The following is a 20,817-nucleotide window of genomic DNA, read 5'->3' as shown; positions in this document are numbered from 1 at the left end:
CATGCTTTCATGTCTCTGGATCATTCGTTCATCAGTTTATTTTGTTACTTAGATTCCACATGTGAGTGAGATCATGGGATACTTGTCTTTCTCTGACTGACATTTAACTTAGCATAATATTTTCCAGGTCCCTCCATGCTGTCTCAAAGGGTAAGAGATTCTTCTTTTTTGCTGTTGCATAGTATTCCATGGTATAAATGTACCACAGCTTTTTTATTCACTTATCTACTGATGGGCACTTGGGCTGTTTCCAGATCTTAGCTATTGTAAATTGGGCTGCTATGAACATAGGGGTGCATACATTCTTTCTGATTGGTGTTTCGGTTTTCTTAGGATATATTCCTAGAAGTGGGATCACTGGGTCAAATGGCAGCTCTATATTTAATTTTTTAAGGAAACTCCATACTGTTTTCCATAATGGCTGCACCAGTCTGCATTCCCACCAGCAGTATACTAGGGTTCCCTTTTCTCCACATCCTCGCCAGCACTTGTCATTTGTTGATTTGTTGCTGGTAGCAGGGCTCTATTCTCCTCCTCCTCCTCCTCCTCCTCCTCCTCCTCCTCCTCCTCCTCCTCCTCCTTCTTTCTTTTTTTTTTTTTTTAATAATACACTGTTGTTATTACATTACTAACGATTAAATGATTTCTAAATTGTGAAAGTCAAATGTTCAATACAGATTACTCTGATCATATAATTAGATTAAAATGTGAGTAGAACACAGAACCAAAAAGAAAGGAGTCTCTTTTCAAACCCTGGCATGAGGGGATTTTAGCGTTCTTCCTATAGATTAAACATTGTTTTCATGTTTTTACTTTATAGAGCCTCTGGTTTCACCCTTGATAACCTGTGTATTGAAAATAGTGGACCATATTTTTTTAAAAATTAGCCCTGGCTAGTGTGGCTCAGTTGATTGGGTGTCATTCCATGCACTGAAAGATTACTGGTGTGATTACCGGTCAGGGCACATGCCTGGGTTTCAGGCTCCATCCTGGTTGGGGACATGCAGTAGGCAGCTGATCGATGTTTTACTATCACATTGATGTTTCTCTCTCCCTTTCACTTCATCGCTCTCCGGGGGGCGGGGGGGGGGGGCGGGATTTTTAATTCCTCCCTCCACTTTTTTTCTGTGTAGATTTTTGGGGAAAAATAATAAAATGAAAATATCCCTTGATGCTGTCTGTCATTAAGAAGTCTTCATATTCAGCCTTGGCCAGTGTGGCTCAGTTGGTTGAGCATCATCCTGTGCACAGAAAGGTTACCGGTTAGATTCCTGGTCAGGGTACATACTGGGGGGGTGGGTTCAATCCAAGGTTGGAGTGCATGCAAGAGGCAACTGGTTAATGTTTCTCACCTCTCCCCCCCCCCCTTTATCCCTCCCACTTCTTCTCCCTTTACTGCTCCCTCTCCTTCCCTTTCCCCCTCTCTAAAAAAATCAATAAATATTTCTTAAAAAGAAATATTCACATTCAATAGTTAAATATGAGTCATGGCTGAAGTTTTCAGGGGGCTTATATGTGTATGTATTAAATTATTTTCAATACTAGAGGCTTGGTGCACGAAATTCGTGCACAGGTAGGGTCCCTAGGCCTGGCCAGCGATCAGAGCCAATCGGGGCCTTCTGGCTGCCTGCTGGGGCCTTCCTTCATTCTGCGCCACCCCCTGGTCATCAGGGCATGTCATAGTGAGCGATCGAACTCTCGGTCTAACTTCCGAGGGGGCACTTTGCATATTAACCTTCTATATATATAGATAGGATCTGATTTTCAAATGGTAAGTGATCATTCAGTTAGAAATCAGTACATTAACATATTTGATAGCTTTATCTTGTAATACCTCAAAGAATGTATACTTAAACTTGCCTTTGTATATTGAATTTAGACTTTTTGCTTTAAAACTACCCTCTTAATTTTTCAACAGTATGTGTCTTAAAATTTTCTTTTTAAATGTTTTGCCACATAAATCTTGAAACAGTAAAAATGCCAGGTTTTCAAGAACAAGCATAGCTGGTTCATTACTGCAGAATGTATGCATGCATTCTTTTCTTGTTACTATAGAAACATACAGACTGTGGATTTATCATAAACCATGAGAAATGTTCCTTGCAACAGTTCACAAAAAGAAACATCTGGATCCCTTGTTTATTCTGGGGTAAAGGAAGACCACCCTTTTCCTCCGAATTGTGGAAATCACATGATATCTCTTGGGGATTTTTATTGGATTAATAGACTCTCTCTGGAAATTTATTTGACTTCATGTCAGTCTCTTGGTGTTTTAAGCCTTGAAGGGAAAGTTAGCCGAGAACTAAGGAGAATCTCAGTCATTAGTGGAGAGGTAAGCAGTCAGATTTTGCCAAGGATAGTACCTGAGGAGACTATAATTGCATTTATATTACCTTGCATTCTCCTCGGAAAAATCCTCAACAACTCTTTAAAGCATTTCATTTATATGTAATAACTCCCTTAAGTTTACATAGGTCAGTTTAAAAGATTATTAAGCCTCTCCTCTGAGCATTGGCTTTGGGTTCCTGGAGCACATGGATGAAAAAAATTACTTCCTGCTCTTAAGAAAACCACATAAACAGGTTGTTTCATGATTAATTCTAAGAGGCCTGCATAGTATATCTTAGAAACACAGAGGAAAGTTACTCAGACTAGCTTACAGCTTAAGTTACTACTTGGAGATGACTTTTTGAGCTCAAAAGTTGGTTAAAGGTCAAGCCAAAAAATTTGTAAAGGGGTATATTAGGCATCAGGGATTACATAAGTGAAGGCACAGTGGTACAAAATCATAGTGTGTGCAGTAATTCTCAGAAATTTGACATTACTAGTGTATAGAAGTGACGTTAGGTTGGAGATGTAGGTAAAGACCTTGCTTGGAGGGTGTGCTCTGTAAGCCAAGGTTCTTCAACTTTCTCTAGGAGTCATTGAGGAATTTTAATAAGGAAAGTATTGTGGTTGCATTTATAAATTAAGTAACCTAGGAATGTATTTAAGGGGTAGATGGGTCTGAAAACAGAAGTAGGCAATTTATATGACATCTTAGAATGATTGCTGATTTCTAAAAGCTTGAATAATGGTACCAACATGAGGAATTTTGATGTATAATCTATATATATAAAAAGCCAGAGACTGTAACACTGTCACGACCATAACAACCTAATGACTGGTCACTATGACACCCATTGTGGCCAGCGAACCGGCCTGATCTAGGCCGGATTGCCCCCAACACCCCAGTCAGGGCAGCCAGACTCCGATCAGTCGGTGGCAGTGCCAAGTAGCAAGTGAGCGAGCAGAAGGCAGACCTCTTGGTCCCTCCTCCCAGCCCTCAGGCTCTGATCAATGGGTGGTGGCGGAGGGGCGGAACTGGGGACTGGCGAGTGGGAGGAAGGCAGACCGCTTGGTCCCTCCCCCCAGCCTGTAGGCTCCGATTGATCAGGGGATGGCTGACAGGGGAACCGGGGTGAGTGGCACGGCGGGGACTGGTGAGCGGGCGGAAGGCAGACCTCTTGGTCCCTCCTCCCGGCCCTCAGGCTCCAGTCGATTGGTGGCAGCAGCAGGGCGGAACTGGGGACTGGCAAATGGGCAGAACATGGCCCTGATCACAGGCTAGGTCTAGGGACCCTAACCGTGCATGATTTCGTGCACTGGGCCTCTAGTAAAATATAAAGTTTTCTCTTATTGAGAAACACTGGTGTTAAGCATAGAAAATAAGTATATACAGTATAACATATAATTCTATAAGATAGAATCCAGCAATATGTATGATCTATCAGAGAATTGTTCATTTTGAGATTCTTTAAACTGACCTAAACTATACATTTAACATATCATGAATAGTTAATTGATACTTATAGTCTCAAGCTGTTCATCTGAATCACGTGACATGCTTCCTTTTTTTTTAACTCTGTGTCTAAGATTTCACTTAAGAATTCTATAAACTTTCCTCTTAGACTACCCTCATGAGTAAGTTGGTAAATAAATCAGAGCCTTAAATCTTTAGTTGATAATTTTCAACTTTTTTCCTTTAAAACTATTTATAGACAGCTTTAACAAAATTAAGAAAAAAAGTATTTATTGATTTATTTGTCTTTAAAAAAACTAGAAACTGTCTAAGGAAGAATTTGTCATAAATTGTTTGCCTGTGATGGGATCATTGACCTGGAAGACTAGTATCATTATGGTATCTCCCACCAAATTGTTAACTCTTGAGCACACCTGAAGTATAAAGTGTGAATATTTGTGTTTTTGTTGCTATTTACTTTACATAATTATGGATTGTAGGAAATTAGCTTACTTAACAAGCCAGTGCTGTGGAACAGAGTGCTTGTGTTGGAATCCTCCATTTACAAGATGTGTGCCTATGGGCAAGTTACTTAATTATGCTGGCTTTCACTTTTCATTTGTAAAATGGGGTAGTAACAGTATTTCCTCAAAGGGATGGTATGAGGAGTAAAATAATATAACTATTGTGAAGCAGTTAGGATGGTATTGACACATAGTGAGTCCTCAAATGTTATCTATTATTATTATTACTACTACTTTAGTAATATAAAAAATTAAAATACACCATCTTTATCAGGGATTTATTGAGGACATAGGTGTGAGACTATTTGGTGGCCTGTACTGAGTAGTTTTAAAATTAGTGGGTTAAAAACACCTAATTCCACATCCTACCTGTCTTTTGTGGTCTGAATGCCTCCTTTCCTGGTGAACATTGTTCTTCTCAAATGTCTTTTATAATTATAACTAGAGGCCCGGTGCACGAAATTCATGCTCGGGGGTGGGGGGTCCATCAGCCCGGCCTGTGCCCTCTCCAATCTGGGACCCCTTGGGAGATGTCCGACTGCTGGTTTAGGCCTGATCCCTGTGAACATCCCTCTCAAAATCCGGGACTGCTGGCTCCTAACCACTCGCCTGCTTGCCTGATTGCTCCCCTGCCAGCCTGATTGATGCCTAACTGATACCCTGCTAGCCCAATCACCCCCAACTGCCCTCCCCTGCCATCCTGGTCGCACCCAACTGCCCTCCCCTGCCAGCCTGATCGCCCCCAACTGCCCTCCCCTGTCGGCCTGATTGCCCCCAACTGCCCTCTCCTGCCAGCCTGGTCACACCCAACTGCCCTCTCCTGCCGGCCTAGTTGCCCCCAACTGTCCTTCCCTGCCAGCCTGGTTTCACCCAACTGCCCTCCCCTGCTGTCCTGGTTGTCCACACTGCCCTCCTCTGCCGGCCTGATCTCGCCCCCAACTGCCCTCCCCTGCCAGTCTGATGGCCCCCAACTGCCCTCCCCTGCCAGCCATCTTGTGACAATGTGAGGGCAGCCATCTTGTGATGACATCACGTGAGGGCGTGATGCCACCTAGGCTTTTATTATATCGGATGGTCACACAGTTTAATTCTTAGTTACCTTCTGTTCCACAGGTTCACTATAATTTTATGAGTCTTGCCCATAAAATCTTATCTGGTCTATTATACTATTTTAAACAACTTTTAGGTCATAGTTTAAGTTTTTCACAAGCTCTTCTGCCCAGCATTGCACTTCAATAATACTAGCCAATAGATATTGAGCTCTTAACTATACTCCAGGCACTGTCCTAAGTACTGCTCATGGATTAACTCTTAATTCTTACAACACAAGGTAACAGAAAATTATAAGTATCTACAGTTTCTTGATAAGGAAACTGAGATTTAGGGAGATTAAGTTGCCTAAAGTCAGCATAACTAACAAGCCTTGGATCTGGTTTTTTAATAAGGCAGTTTGATTCTGAGCCTATGCTCACTAGAGAGCCCCCGTAATTCTATAAGTTCTTTTTTTTTTTTTTTAATATATTTTATTGATTTTTTACAGAGAGGAAGGGAGAGGGATAGAGAGTTAGAAACATCAATGAGAGAGAAACATCGATCAGCTGCCTCCTGCACACCTCCTACTGGGGATGTGCCCGCAACCAAGGTACATGCCCTTGACTGGAATCGAACCTGGGACCCTTCAGTCCACAGGCCGACGCTCTATCCACTGAGCCAAACCAGCTAGGGCTATAAGGTCTTAACTGTGATGTCAGTCAGTATGTCTGCTCTTTGGAGGCTGGCTCCCAGGTTCCTGTAGTTATAAAAATCATTGCAAAGGAATTTAGTTATAGTTCTAAAATAGCTTTTAAAAAACAATCAAAACTGCTTTCTTGATTGCATTATTTTATTATTTGGAGGAATAATATGAAAATGTGTGGTTCTATTAATGCTTGGACTTTCTAGAAAATATAATACTGTGGACCATTTGGCTTAAAGATTTAATGCAAGCTTCACCACTTTACCTTAGTCAAATTATTGATTTATTTTCCCAACATTTTACTTTTCACATTTTCAAACCTTTAAGAAAGTTAAAAGAATATTACAGTTCACACTTGGATTAGCCAGTTGTTAACATTATATCTTCTACGTATAAGTACTTTTAAATATTAAGTCATTTGAAAGTTGTGTATCCCATGACCCTTTAAATATTTCAGCATGGCTCTCCTAAGAATAAGGACATTCTCTTATATAAACAAAACACTATTATTGTCATACCTTTGAAAATTAATAGCTCCATTGTTTAATAGCCGGTCCATATTTAAAATTAACAGTTTTCTCCAAAATATGTATATTTTATCTGTGGGTGTGTGTTTAAATCCAGGATTTAATCAAAGTTCGTGCATTGAATTGGGTTGTCTAAATCTAGTCTTTTAAAATCTAGACTACTCTTTTATTTCCACCTGTAGTTTTTGAAGAGCTCAGGCCAGTTGTCTGAGAGAATTTTTTTTTAAATATATTTTATTGATTTTTCACAGAGAGGAAGGGAGAGGGATAGAGAGTTAGAAACATTGATGAGAGAAACATCGATCAGCTGCCTCCTGCACACCTCCTACTGGGGATGTGCCCGCAACCAAGGGACATGCCCTTGACCAGAATGGAACCTGGGACCTTTCAGGCCACAGGCCGACGCTCTATCCACTGAGCCAAACCAGTTAGGGCTGAGAGAATTTTTACATTTTGGATTTGTCTGATTGTTTCCCCATTTTGAGATTCAGTTAACCTCTGTATAATTTGGGAGGTTAATCTGGAAGCTGATCTCGTATATGACAGGAATGAGAACCAAAAACATAGGTTGCATCTTGTCCAATGTCAATATTTAACTTGCCTTCCTTCAAGTTGGAAGTTTGAAGAACTTTTGAATTCCACCTGTATAGTTGCCCCATGTGTATTTACAGAACTTTAGAGCATACCTCCATGTCTATGAGCGATACATTTTTGCTAAAGGTCTAATTAGGGTAATGTTTCAATTTTAAACTATATATAAAGAAATAATTTTTAATATCAGCATTATCAGTATTGTATGGTGGTTAGGATCAGACTCTGCAACCAGACTGCCTTGATCGAGGCCCAGTTCTGTCATTTAAGAAGAACCAGTCTTTCGCATTTAAGCAAGTCATTTAACCTCTCTGTTCTCTATTGCCCCATCTATAATGGAACTAATATTAATATCTACCTGAAGGTTGTTGGGAGGATTAAATGTAGTATTGTATGTAAAGCATATATGAATGGTTCCTAAGCATATACTAAGCATGATTTAAGTGTTGGTGATGGTTATTATAGAATAATTATTTTGGCAGTGACTAAGGAATAAAGTACGGAACAAAATAAATTAATCTCAGAACTTATAGCTGAATGCCACCTATTTTACAGAGGTGTTATGAAAATTAAATGAGATAATGTATAAAGCGCTTGTCCCAGAGTAGCTGCTAAAAAAATGAGCTTACTCTCTGATACTTCCACCCCCTGTTCCACTATAGAGCAGTATAGGCAGTTTGATTTCTTGTTTGCTCTCGTATACATTTGTTTGAAATTTTAGAACTTCTAAAAACTTTTTTTTCCATTTGCTAACAGAATAAACAGTTGTTTAATTGGATACATCTTTAAAAGTGTATTGTCAGATCCCCCTACCCCTTTTGCTTTTTGGGTTACATACCTTATTATGGTAAATCCTTCTAGAACCAAGATGGTAGACATTATTATTATTATTATTATTATTTCATTGTTTTTTTCAGAGAGAGAAAGGAGGAGAGAGAGAAGAGGAAGAGGGAGGCAAGAAGGGAGGGAGGGAGGGAGGGAAAACTGGTGACGCAACTGGGGATCAAACCTGCAACCTGGGTGTGTGCCCTGACCAGGAATCGAACCTGCCATCTTTTGGTGTTCAGGATAGCACTCCAACCAACTGAGCCACACTGGGCAGGGCAAGATGGTAGCATTATTAATCAGTCAGAGTTGAACTGAGCTATAGCATCAGAATCCTTCATAGTATCCCAGGTATCTATAATCAGTTCATAAGACTTCGTGCAGTAGTGAAATCCTCTCTGCTTTAGAGCTTTCTAGAATAAATACTTATGGAATTACCAAATAATATCTGACTCTGTTAATCCTCTGTCTCAAGATGTGGGCTCATCAAACCTTATGAAAAAGCAGTGTGGTCTTAGTGCATTTCCTAACATGATTTTCTATATTATAACATTCTTACATAATATGGTCATCTTTAGACATCTTCTAGATGGGATACATTAATTTTAAGAGTATAATTAATGACTATAATGCAAAGATTATAATGCAATGACTCGAAAAAGAGTGTGAATCGGCTGGAATGTAGTCTTAAAAATACTCATGCTCTATAGCCCTAGCTGTTGTGGCTCAGTTGGTTGTGCTTCATCCCATGCATCAAAAGGTCACTGGTTCAATTCCCAGTCGGGGCACATACCCAGGTTAGGTTGTAGGTTCAACTCCCGGTTGGGGTGCTTGTGGGAGGCAAATGGTTGATGTCTCTTCCCTCTCCCTTTTCTTTGCCCTCTCTCTTTCCCTTCCTCTTCCTCTAAGAAAATAATCAATAAAAACATACTAAAAAATACTCATGCTCTAGGCCTCATCTCAGATTTATTGAATCATATTTATCAGTAGATAGACCTTGACATATGCATTTAGTAAAAGTATCCCAGATGATTCTGCTATTTATATTACTGGTTAAAAACAACTAGATACTGGCAAGAGAATCAGATATCTTCATATACTGTTGGTATGAATGTAAATTGCTATAGTGCAAACTACAGAATATTTTTGCAGTATCTCTCAAAATTTCAAATCTGTATGATAGGAATACATATGTGCACAAATATACAGTTTTAAGAAAGTTTCTTGTAGACCTGTATATAATATCAAACAATTGTGAATAGTTAAATGATTGTTAGTACACAAATGGTTAAATACATTATGGTAGATACCACGGTTGTTTACTGTACAACCCTTTAAAGAATGAAGTATGCATGAAATTTATACATGCTGATGTAGAAAGATATATAGGATATATTAAGTTGAATAAGCAAGTCACAGGATAAACATTTTTTTTTTTAAAAAAAAGGTATTTTTATTGATTTCAGAGAGGAAGGGAGAGGGAGAGAGAGGTAAAAACATCAATGATGAGAGAGAATCATTGATTGGCTGTCTCCTGCATGCCCCCTACTGGGGATTGAGCCTGGAACCCAGGGCAGGTGCCATTGACTAGAATTGAACCCTGGACCCTTCAGTCCACAGGCCGATGCTCTGTCCACTGAGCCAAACCAGCTTGGGCCTAAACCCTATTTTTTAAATTTTGTATGTAAATGTATGAAGAAAGATTTGGAAGAATACCCAGCAAGGTGTTTGCAGTAGTTTTTTATGACAAAGAAGAATGGGGATGATAAAGTGGAGCAGTAGGCATTTGTACTTTTACTAGAGGCCCGGTGCACGAAAATTCATGCACTCGGTGCGGGGGGAGGGTTCTCTCAGCCCGACCTGTGCCCTCTTGCAGACCAAGAGCCCTTGGGGGATGTCCGACAGTCTAGCCTTCCTCTGCTGAAGGTGACCCGCGGGCTGATGGGGGACAGCGCTGGCAGGCGAGCAGCCGGCCCCACCCCCATCGCCCTGCTGCCACCCCAATCGCCGTCCCCTTCCTCTGCCCACTTGCTGGCCCTGCCCCCCACCTACCGTTCCATTTGCATATTAGGCTTTTATTATATAGGATATTTAAAACTAGGGGCCCAGTGCACGAATTCATGTACCTTGAAAGGAACTGTGGGCTACGAGGCTGCCATGGGCAAAGAGGCGGATCTCAGCCCATCCTCCACACCCCTGCCTGGCCCCTCCTGCCATGGCCCCAGGTCCCCTCTCTGCCAGCAGCCCCGCTGACGGCGCCAGCCCTGCTCTCACCTGCTGATGGTGCAGAGTGATTGGGATTGGCACCCAGCGCCTGCAGTGGGTGCCCGGCAGAGGGTGCGAGTGGAGCCGTCGCCAGCAGCATGTGTGAGAGGCGGCTGCCGGTCCTGATCATCCCTCAGAAGCAGGGGGAGGTGGAGAAGCCCTCGGGTGATCAGGGCTGGCAGCAGGTGCGAGCAGGGCCCGCACTAGAAGCAGGTGAGAGTGCCAGGCGGGACCACGCACGTGGGAGCAAAGAATTTTCAGTAATTACCACAGGCTTGCCCCAATGACAGCGACCAGCACACTGCCTTGGTCTGGAGCCCCCGTTCACCTGCTCCACCATCCTGCCATGGCCAATGCCCGCCATGTTCCACGCGCACCCCCTGGTGGTCAGCGCAGGTCATAGCGATTGGTTGTTTGGTTGTTCTGCCTTTTGGTCTATTTGCATATTAGGGTTTTATATATACAGATACTTGTAATAGATTTTAGTCTTTTTGTAATAGCAAAAGACCACTGGACAGAACATGAATGATTTAAAGGAAGCTTTGAGGGACCCAATTTATATGTGTCTGAACTGCTTATATTGCAAATACCAGGTTTAACATTAGAATTATGATCTCTGACTTGGGAAACAGAAAGCTATCTTGCATGTTTGCAAAGAGAATAAAAATTGTACTGAGATTATTGTGAAAGTAATTGAGATTTTTAAGCATATAAGACTTTAAGATAAAAATGTATTTGTGTTGTGTTACAATTATATCGGCTACTGTTTTAACAATATTTAGTGTTTCTGCATATCTGGAAATGAAAATTGGGTTCAGAATATTTTAGTTTAATACTTTTTCAATTGATTAGCTTTTAGCTTGTGAGGATATTAATACCTTTTAATTTCCCCTTTTAAAACTTTAGGCCCGATGAGAAAAAGGGAAAGTTAAGGATGCTGGAGCAGAACAATGGATTTCTCTTTCTCTTTCATGCAAGGGATCATGGGAAACACAATTCAGCAACCACCTCAACTCATTGACTCCGCCAACATCCGTCAGGAGGATGCCTTTGATAACAGCAGTGACATTGTTGAAGATGGTGGCCATACACCATATGAAGCTACCTTGCAGCAAGGCTTTCAGTATGCACCTACAACAGAAGATCTTCCTCCACTCACAAATGGCTATCCACCATCAATCAGCATGTATGAAACTCAAACCAAATACCAGTCTTATAATCAGTATCCCAATGGATCAGCCAATGGCTTTGGTGCAGTTAGAAACTTTAGCCCCACTGACTATTACCATTCAGAAATTCCAAACACAAGACCACATGAAATTCTGGAAAAACCTTCTCCTCCACAGCTACCACCTCCTCCTTCGGTACCACAAACTGTGATTCCAAAGAAGACTGGCTCACCTGAAATTAAACTGAAAATAACCAAAACTATCCAGAATGGCAGGGAATTGTTTGAGTCTTCCCTCTGTGGAGACCTTTTAAATGAAGTACAGGCAAGTGAGCACACAAAGTCAAAGCATGAAAGCAGAAAGGAAAAGAGGAAAAAGAGCAACAAGCATGACTCATCTAGATCTGAAGAACGCAAGTCACACAAAATCCCCAAATTAGAACCAGAGGAACAAAATGTAAGTTGAAACATCTTTTTGAAAAATTTTGTAATGTTTCATATTTACTGGAAATCCTAGAGCTATTTTTCAGTTTTTATCTCTTTAAATGTATATTTCTGATAACTTCTTCTAATGTCTAATAAGGAGCTTAGGCTATTATAATAAGTGCTGAGAAAATATTTGTTGAATAAATGAATGGACATCATTAGAGTGAAACAATATTATAAAACATGTGGCACTAAGAACTTGCTTTTTATGTTTCTTTGTCTGATGCCTTACTTTATTTTTATTTGCTTCTAATAAACTTGTTTCTGAAGATGAAGAGTAAAGGCAAAGAGAAGATGTTTAATTATATTGTTTATTTTGTTTTTTAGACCAACTTTTGCCAGTAGATACTAGATTCCTAGATTTAGCACTCACGACTATTGTGTTTGCTACAAAATAACCTAAAGCAATAAAGGACGTCATTTTATTAAAATCAGAGTTTGATTTTGTATATATTGATTAAAACTCCAGGCACAGTTTTTAGAAGGGTTACCCTTCTTAGATAACTTAAGGTGTATGCTTGCTTTTCAGTTGATAGGTTTAAAGCAGAATTTAGACAAAGCCCATACGTTGCATCTGGTAGATATGTTTCTTAGGACTTCTTAAATCAACAGGTTCCCCTCACTGCTTTTTTTCTTACAATGTATTTATTAAAGAAACTGGGTATTTCTCCTTCAGAGCGTTTCATATTCTGGATTTTGTTGATTGCTTCCCAATGGCATCATTTAACAAGTTTTGTCCCCTATATTTCTTGTAAACTGGTAGTTAGGTCTAGAGACTCACTCTCGTTTAAGTTTTTGGTTCATATTTATTCACATTCTTTGTTTTAGTAATCAGTGTCACAGGACAGTGGAAAGAACCATGGTAACACCTAATCTTCTGATCCCTCATGTGGGTTGGGCACCTTCAGGCATGATTTTTTTTTTTTTTTACATTATTTTTTAGCCACATCCTCCCATCCCTTCCCTTTTGACAACCCATCAGCTTGTTTTCTATATATTTGGGTCTATTTCTGCTTTGTTTTATTTATACATTTATTTTGGTGTGTTTTTTATAGTCTACATATAGTGAGACTAGAGGCCCGATGCACAGAATTTGTGCAAGGGGCTTAGCCCTCGCAGCCGCAGTGGCTGCCTCGGCCCTTGCAGCCCCGGCTTCATCCGGAAGGTCATTCAGCTGTCCGGTCTAATTAGCATATTATGCTTTTGTTATTATAGATTATATGATATGTCTTTCTTTGTCTGATTTATTCCACTTAGCATAATACCCTCTGGATCCATCCATGTTGTCACAAATGGCAAGATTTCATTCTTTTTTGTTACTGAATAATATTCCATTGTGTGTGTGTACCACATCTTCATTCATCTTCGATGGACATCTATCTAGATTGCTTTCATATATTTGCTATTACTAGTAATGCTGTAGTGAACATAGGGGTGCAAATATCTTTTCAAATTAGTGTTTTTGTTTCTTCAGATAAATGCTAGGAAGTGGAATTGTGGGATTGTATGGCAGTTCCATTTTTAATTTTTTGAGGAATCTCCATACTGTTTTCCATAATAGCTACACTAATGTACAATCCCACCAACAGTGCACCCAGGTTCCCTTTTCTCCTCATCCTCTCCAGCACTTGTTGTTTATTGGTTTATTGATTTATTGATGATAGCCATTCTGACAGGTGGGAGGTGATATCTCATTATGGTTTTAATTTGCATTTCCCTGATCATTAATAATATTGAGCATCTTTTCATATGTCTGTTGGCCATCTGTATGTCCTCTTTAGATAAAGATCGATTTACCCTAGCCAATTTGGTTCAGTAGATAGAGCATCGACCTGTGGACTGAAGGGTCCCAGGTTTGATTCCAGTCAAGGGCACATAACCTTGGTTGCAGGCTCGATCCCTGGCCCTGGTCAGGGCATGTGTGGGAAGCAACCAATCTATATGTCTCTCTCACATCGATGTTTCTTTCTCTCTGTCTCTCCCTCTCCCTTCCACTCTCTCTAAAAATCAATGAAAAAATATCCTCGGGTGAGGATTAATAACAACAAAAAAGAAAGAAATCTTATTCAGATCATCTACCCATTTTTTAATTGGAATGGGTTTTTTTTTTTTGTTTTTGTGTTAAGTTATATGATGATTTCTTTATATACTTTAAATGTTAATCCCTTATCAAATGTATCATTTTCGAATATCTTCTCCCATTCAGTAACTTGTCTTTTGTTGATGGTTTCCTTTACTATGCAGAAACTTTTTAGTTTGATGTAGTCCCATTTATTTATTTTTTTCTTTTGTTTCCCTTGCTCAAGGATTTATATTTAAAAAGATATGGGTAAGAATAATGTCAAAGAGTTAATGGCCTATTTTCTTCTAGAAGCTTTTTCAATATCTCTGAGATTTCAGTATGAATTTCTTAATACTGTAATAATCATAGGCATATAACAAATCAATTATAGCTTGAGTGAAGAGTTTTTAGTTAGTATTCTAATACATGGTATGAATTGATGATGTTTTCCAGACATTGATTTGTGAAGAAATGAATATCTGTTTTTTGACAGTTGACTGCTTTTACGTCTGGTATGCCTGAAAAGTTAATTTTATCTCCTGTTCAAAGAAATTTTTACTTCTTACCAACTCACCCTTTCCTTGGTAGGGTGATTCCAGTACTTCATACAACTCAAATGTGATCTTTCTCCAGAGTAAAGGTCACATTGGTTCTACACTCTCACAAGTTCCAGGGTGGTATTTCAATACGCTTTTCTTTTCCATTTTTCTATAGTTTTCTTACTTACTCATTTAACAGATATCCATTGAGTACCTACTGTGTGCTAGACACTTAGAATTAAAAGTAGGGCAATGAATGAAAAGATGCCTGCTTTTTGTGTGCTTCTATTCTAGTGTGTACATATGTAAGTTCAGATGAAGAAAATAAAACCAGGTAATGAGATAAAGAGTAATCAGGGACACTAGCTATTATGGTTTCTTAGTTTTGTAAGAACTGTAAAATGAAGGCTTTGGAACTAAATAGTTTCTGAAATGCCTTTTAATTTTTTATTTTATTTTATTTTATTTTTAAATAAATCTTTATTGTTCAGATTATTACAGTTGTTCCTCTCCCCCCCCCCATAGCTCCCCTCCACCTGCTTCCCACACCACGCCCTTACCTCCCCACCCACTGTACTCATCCATAGGTGTATGATTTTTGTCCAGTCTGTTCCCGCACCCCCCACACCCCTTTCCCACTGAGGATTGTCAGTCCACTCCGTTTCTATACCCCTGATTCTATTATATTCACCAGATTATTCTATTCATCAGATTTTTTATTCACTTGATTTTTAGATTCACTTGTTGATAGATATATATTTGTTGTTCATAATTTTTATCTTTACCATTTTCTTCTTCCCCTTCTTAAAGAATGCCTTTCAGCATTTCATATAATACTGGTTTGGCGGTGAAGAACTCCTTTAGCTTTTTCTTATCTGTGAAGCTCTTTATCTGACCTTCAATTCTGAATGATAGCTTTGCTGGGTAGAGTAATCTTGGTTGTAGGTTCTTGCTATTCATCACTTAGAATATTTTTTGCCACTCCCTTCCTGCCTGCATAGTTTCTGTTGAGAAATCAGCTGACAGTCGTATGGGTGCTCCCTTGTAGGTAACTAACTGTTTTTCTCTTGCTGCTTTTAATATTCTCTCTTTGTCTTTTGCTCTTGGCATTTTAATTATGATGTGTCTCGGTGTCGTCCTCTTTCGATTCCTTTTGTTTGGGGTTCTCTGCGGTTCCTGGACTTGTAAGTCTATTTCTTTCACCAGGTGGAAGAAGTTTTCTGTCATTATTTCTTTAAATAGGTTTTCAGTATCTTGCTCTCTCTCTTCTTCTGGCACCCCCATAATTCTGATGTTGGTATGCTTGAGGTTGTCCCAGAGGCTCCTTACACTATCTTCATATTTTTGGATTCTTTTTTCTTTTTGCTTTTCCGGTAAGGTGTTTTTTTTTGTTTTGTTTTTTTTTTTAAATATATATTTTATTGATATTTTACAGAGAGGAAGGGAGAGGGATAGAGAGTTAGAAACATCGATGAGAGAGAAACATCGATCAGCTGCCTCCTGCACACCTCCCACTGGGGATGTGCCCGCAACCAAGGTACATGCCCTTGACCGGAATCGAACCCGGGACCCTTCAGTCCGCAGGCCGACGCTCCATCCACTGAGCCAAACCGGTTTCGGCCGGTAAGGTGTTTTTTGCTTCTTTGTATTTCAAATCTTTGACTTGATTCTTGTGATCCTCTAATCCAGTGGTCGGCAAACTGCGGCTTGCGAGCCACATGTGGCTCTTTGGCCCCTTGAGTGTGGCTCTTCCACAAAATACCACAGCCTGGGCAAGTCTATTTTGAAGAAGTGGCATTAGAAGAAGTTTAAGTTTAAAAAATTTGGCTCTCAAAAGAAATTTCAATCGTTGTACTGTTGATATTTGGCTCTGTTGACTAATGAGTTTGCCGACCACTGCTCTAGTCTGCTGTTGGATCTCTGTATATTATTTTTAATTTCAGTCAGTGTATGCTTAATTTCTAGTTGGCCCTTTTTCATATCCTCGAGGGTCTCACTAAATTTATCGGCCTTTTCTAGAAAATTCTTGAAAAACCTTATAACCGTGGTTTTGAACTCTATATCCAGTCATTTGCTTTCCTCCATTTCTTTCATTTGTGACCTGTTTCTTTGTCTCAGCATTTTCGCTGCTTCCCTGAGTTGATAGAGTGGCTTTGTGTGCTAGGTGTCCTCTAGGGCCCAGTGGCTCAGCCTCCCCTATTACCTGAGGTGGACACTCTTGGTGCATCCCTTTGTGGGCTGTGTGCACAGTCTTGTTGTAGTTAAGCCTTGATTGTTGTTGGTATCACTGGGAGGAATTGATCTCCAGGCCAATTGGCTGTTAGGATCAGCTGTGTCTATGATGGGAGAACTTCTGTGCTAGAGACACCCTTATGGGGCAAGACTTGCTTCAGTGGGGCTTTGGTGCTCACTGAGTCTGCCCCCTTAGTGTGTCCCTTATGGATCTCGGAGTTGTAATGTGGATGGTCCTACTCTGACCCCTGGGTACACTGGCTCTTGGATCTCCAAGGAGGTGCTAATTTAGCCTCTGCCTGAGGCCACCCAGCAGGAGCTATGGAGAGATCTGCAGATTCCTCTTCTTTGTTTGGGTTTTGGAGGTGCCCAAATGAGGCCCAGCTGTGAAGCAATGCAAGCTGCTGTGGGGCCTTGGGCCTTCTTTTGGATGTTCTGAGTCTTTCTGACTCAGCTGCAGTTTGTTAGGTAATTTTAGATTTCAAAGGACCACGCCATTCATATGCAAAAGCCTCTGTGCACAGCTTGGATGGGGCGGAGTCTCAGGGTGGAGCAAACAGCAATGGCTGACGGTGCCCTGCCCTAAGAGGCTCCCGGGTCTCAGTGTCCCTTGGTAATTACTGCAAGCACCTCTGAGAGAAAGCCACCCTCGAGTTTCACCCGCTGCCAGACAGTCCAGTTTCTCCCCATATGAGTCTGGGTCCACAGAGTCTTGCCAGAACTGGAGTTCAGAGCAGTCGGGAGCTTTTGTCTCCCTCCGGATTGAAAAAGCCAGCCGCATACTCAGTTGCCAGCCCTCTTTGCGCTCGCCTCCATACCTCTGCGCTTTACTTCCGCAGCTCCTCTGAGTCTCCCTGTGCCTTTCTCTTCCCTTCTAGTTGTAGAATTTCCACTTAGCCAGCCTTCCTGTGGTTCTGGATGATGTCCGTTTTGTCTTTTAGTTGTGGTTTTGAAGTGGTTGTGCGAGGCAGCAAGTTCAGGTGTTTACCTATGCTGCCATCTTGGTTTCTCCTCTAGGCTATTTTTCATATCTACTTTTTGCTTTATTGGAATCTAGAAAAAATTCAATGCAGTGATATTTCTAGTAATCACTCTGCGATGAGATTTTAAAGCCAATTCTTCTGTCTTTGTTGGATATCTGCTGTGCTTTATATCACTTAAAACTTCAGTCAATTATTATATCCAGGCATTATAAAGGTTGGATATAATTTAAGAGTTATGGTTATTTTCTTTTTTAGTAAACCATGTGAAGCATAAATTAATATTTCATTTTTTAGGATCATATATCTTCACGTAAGAGAATGTCAATTTGTAGATGTAGAAACTAGCATTGATTGCGTTAAATATTAACAAGGCCATTGCCTGAAAGTTGAGTGTTTGGGGGGAAAATGTAGGTTTTTTTCTTATTTCTCTCACTATCCTCTCTTTTCCTCCCCCTTTTCTCCCTTGCTCATCCTTTTCTCCCTCCCCCATTCTTCTCTCCCCTTTTCTTTCTCCCTTCCTTCCTACCTTTTCTTTCAAAGAAGTGAAAAGCTAAGTTCTTGTAAGTTGAATTTTGATTAATTAAAATTTTATCACATGTGGAGGGCAGTTAGAAACTTAAGAAATGGCTGCCATAAAAATTGTACTTTATTCTGACAGTAGAACTTTAAAGCTAGAGCTCCCAAGGCTCTTGCTTGTTGTTGGTATCATGCTTTTGCTAAGCTGTATAGATAGCTAGTGATGTGCACAAATTAACGTTTTGTAACCTTATATGTTTTTTAATGGCATTTCCTTAACTAGAACATCTGTTTTGCTTCATTCAGGACAGTTTTAAAAATTGTTTTAGTTTTTGATACCTTTGTGCCTCCTGGTTGTCACTAGGGGTCCAAACCTTCAGTGTTTAGCATTATAAAGGGCTTAGGAGTGAAAGCGAAGCCCCGGTAAGAGTGTTGACTCCACTGGACAGTTGACTCCAGTACCTTAGGGAAGCATAATGAGAACTGTGTGCCTGCATGAAAAGTTTGGTATGTTTTTCCTCAAGCTGATATATATTCATAGGTTCTTTTTTGAGCAAACAAAATCTCACTTTAAGATTTCACTTTTTCTTTTTCTTAGTATTTGATCTACAAGTATTTCCTCCCAATTCTGAGCTGTTTGGCCTTCTAAAGAATGGCTGTTATTTAGAACAACCTAAGTATATCTTCTCAACAATGAAAAAAATGTCCAAACATCTAGGCAGCAGGAGACCTCAGATCACTATTGAAGTTGTATATTTTTTTAAAGCTGCTTTAGCTGTTTTTCCTCCCACCAAATTAGAAACATGTGGAAGTGTTTCTGCATTTCTTCCTCCTTGGCAGGTGTAATGCTTCAGGCATGTGAGTGAAGGCCCTGTTCAAACATTGATCTTCCACTAGCACCTCTGGGCTTATCCACTAATGCTAGTCTCATTAACTTTTAGCTTGCCATTTTCACTTGTAAAAAGCCAAATAGCTGACTCAGTCCCATTAGCACTGCGTTAGGGGTTATATTTGGTTTGCCTCAGAGTATTAGGTCTTAAAATTCTTAGAACCTGTTCATATGTAAAATGTTCTTTTTGTACATATTTTTTAGTTTTTAAGATTATGAACTTAAGCAGTTATTCAGAAAATTTAAAAATGGACAATTTATTTTGCCTTTAAACTTTTCTTTTCGCCTTGGCCAGTGTGGCTCAGTTGGTTGGGCGTCATCCTGTGCACCAAAAAGTTGTTGGTTCAATTCTAGGTCAGGGCACATGAGTGGGTTGCTACTGGATCCCCATTGGGAAGCTTACAGGAGGCAGCCAATCAATTTTTCTCACATCGATGGTTCTCTCTCTCCCTCTCCCTTCCTCTCTCTAAAAATCAGTAAAAAGCCCTAACCGGTTTGGCTCAGTGGATAGAGCGTCGGCCTGCGGACTCAAGGATCCCAGGTTCGATTGCAGTCAAGGGCATGTACCTTGGTTGCGGGCACATACCCAGTGGGGAGTGTGCAGGAGGCACCTGATCGAGGTTTCTCTCTCATCGATGTTTCTAACTCTCTATCCCTCTCCCTTCCTCTCTGAAATAAATAAATAAATAAATAAATAAGTATCAATAAAAATATTTTAAAAAATTTTTCTTTTCACCTTAAAATATTGACATAAGTTTTTGGTTTTTTCAGAAAATATGATTTTGCTTAATGTTTTGAAAATTATTAAGGGTTTCAAATCTGCCAAATTTAATGCATATTATTCATATTAATAAATTGCTTGGGTTTGAATAAAAGTAGTAGACCAAATTTTTAAAGAGTATTTAGGATAATGTAATTTTGTTTCAGCTGCTCTCTTAACATTTTTTTCCTGTTTAAGAAAATTCCTGTGATTCTTTCCTAGAATATAGATCTTTCCATGTGGAATCAACTAAAATGGGAAAAGGGTTATATACATAGTCATAAATTTAGTACCAAAAAGGTATTTTCTGTCCTTACTTGATTTTAATTTCTCTTAAGCTTATCCTTTGAATAACTAAAGAAAGTGGATTTTATTTGTTGACATTTTCTGACTCCTTATTTTTTCTTGAATTATATGTTTGATTTCTGTTGACCATTTTGCCTTAAAAACTTCTCTCCTTAACTTTTGTGTTACTATGCTATCTCTTGATTTACGTTTTACCTTTCTTTTGAGCTCATTAGAGATCTCTAAATACCTCCTAGATAATTCTATTTTGCTCATGCATTAGCACATTTTCCAATGTATGTGCAGAGTATTCCCTTTCTATCATTGCAGCATCTTTATTTAACTTCTTTGTCCTTCTTTTAGTTATATGGTTTTTAAAACTGGAATAAATCTTCTTGGGTCTCTTTCACTCCCTTGCCATTTGTTTTCTTTTAAAATGACTGCATAAAAAAAAAAATCAATTCTAGGAAAGCAATTTTAACAGTATTTCAAGCCAGTCTGAAGGAAACACGAATGATCTGGAACAAAACAAAAAATCAAATAAAGACAAGACATTTGAGTAATGTAAAAGTTTTGAAGGAAATTCTGTCTTTAATCCAGGAAGGGAAAAAAAGCTAATGGGGTTCAGACCAGTTCTTACGATAGTAGG

At 39.7% G+C, this 20,817-nt stretch overlaps 1 protein-coding gene across 3 annotated transcripts in view; it reads left to right on the top strand.

The window, feature by feature from the left end:
- The window catches only part of NSD3 (nuclear receptor binding SET domain protein 3), a 111,578-nt gene that overhangs the window by 22,301 nt on the left and 68,460 nt on the right, over nucleotides 1-20,817 (top strand). For all 3 annotated transcript variants that reach the window (XM_080662233.1, XM_080662232.1, XM_080662234.1), the window contains exon 2: nucleotides 11,155-11,873. In XM_080662233.1, the coding sequence (XP_080518359.1) occupies nucleotides 11,199-11,873 (675 nt within the window). In that variant the 5' untranslated portion in view covers nucleotides 11,155-11,198. The remainder of the gene's footprint in view (nucleotides 1-11,154; nucleotides 11,874-20,817) is intronic.

Source organism: Plecotus auritus, assembly GCF_963455305.1.
Source record: "Plecotus auritus genome assembly, chromosome: 3".
In the NCBI taxonomy this organism is placed as follows: domain Eukaryota; kingdom Metazoa; phylum Chordata; class Mammalia; order Chiroptera; family Vespertilionidae; genus Plecotus; species Plecotus auritus.
The sequence above is the reverse complement of the archived record's forward strand: the minus strand, read 5'-3'. Positions and strand labels throughout refer to the sequence as shown.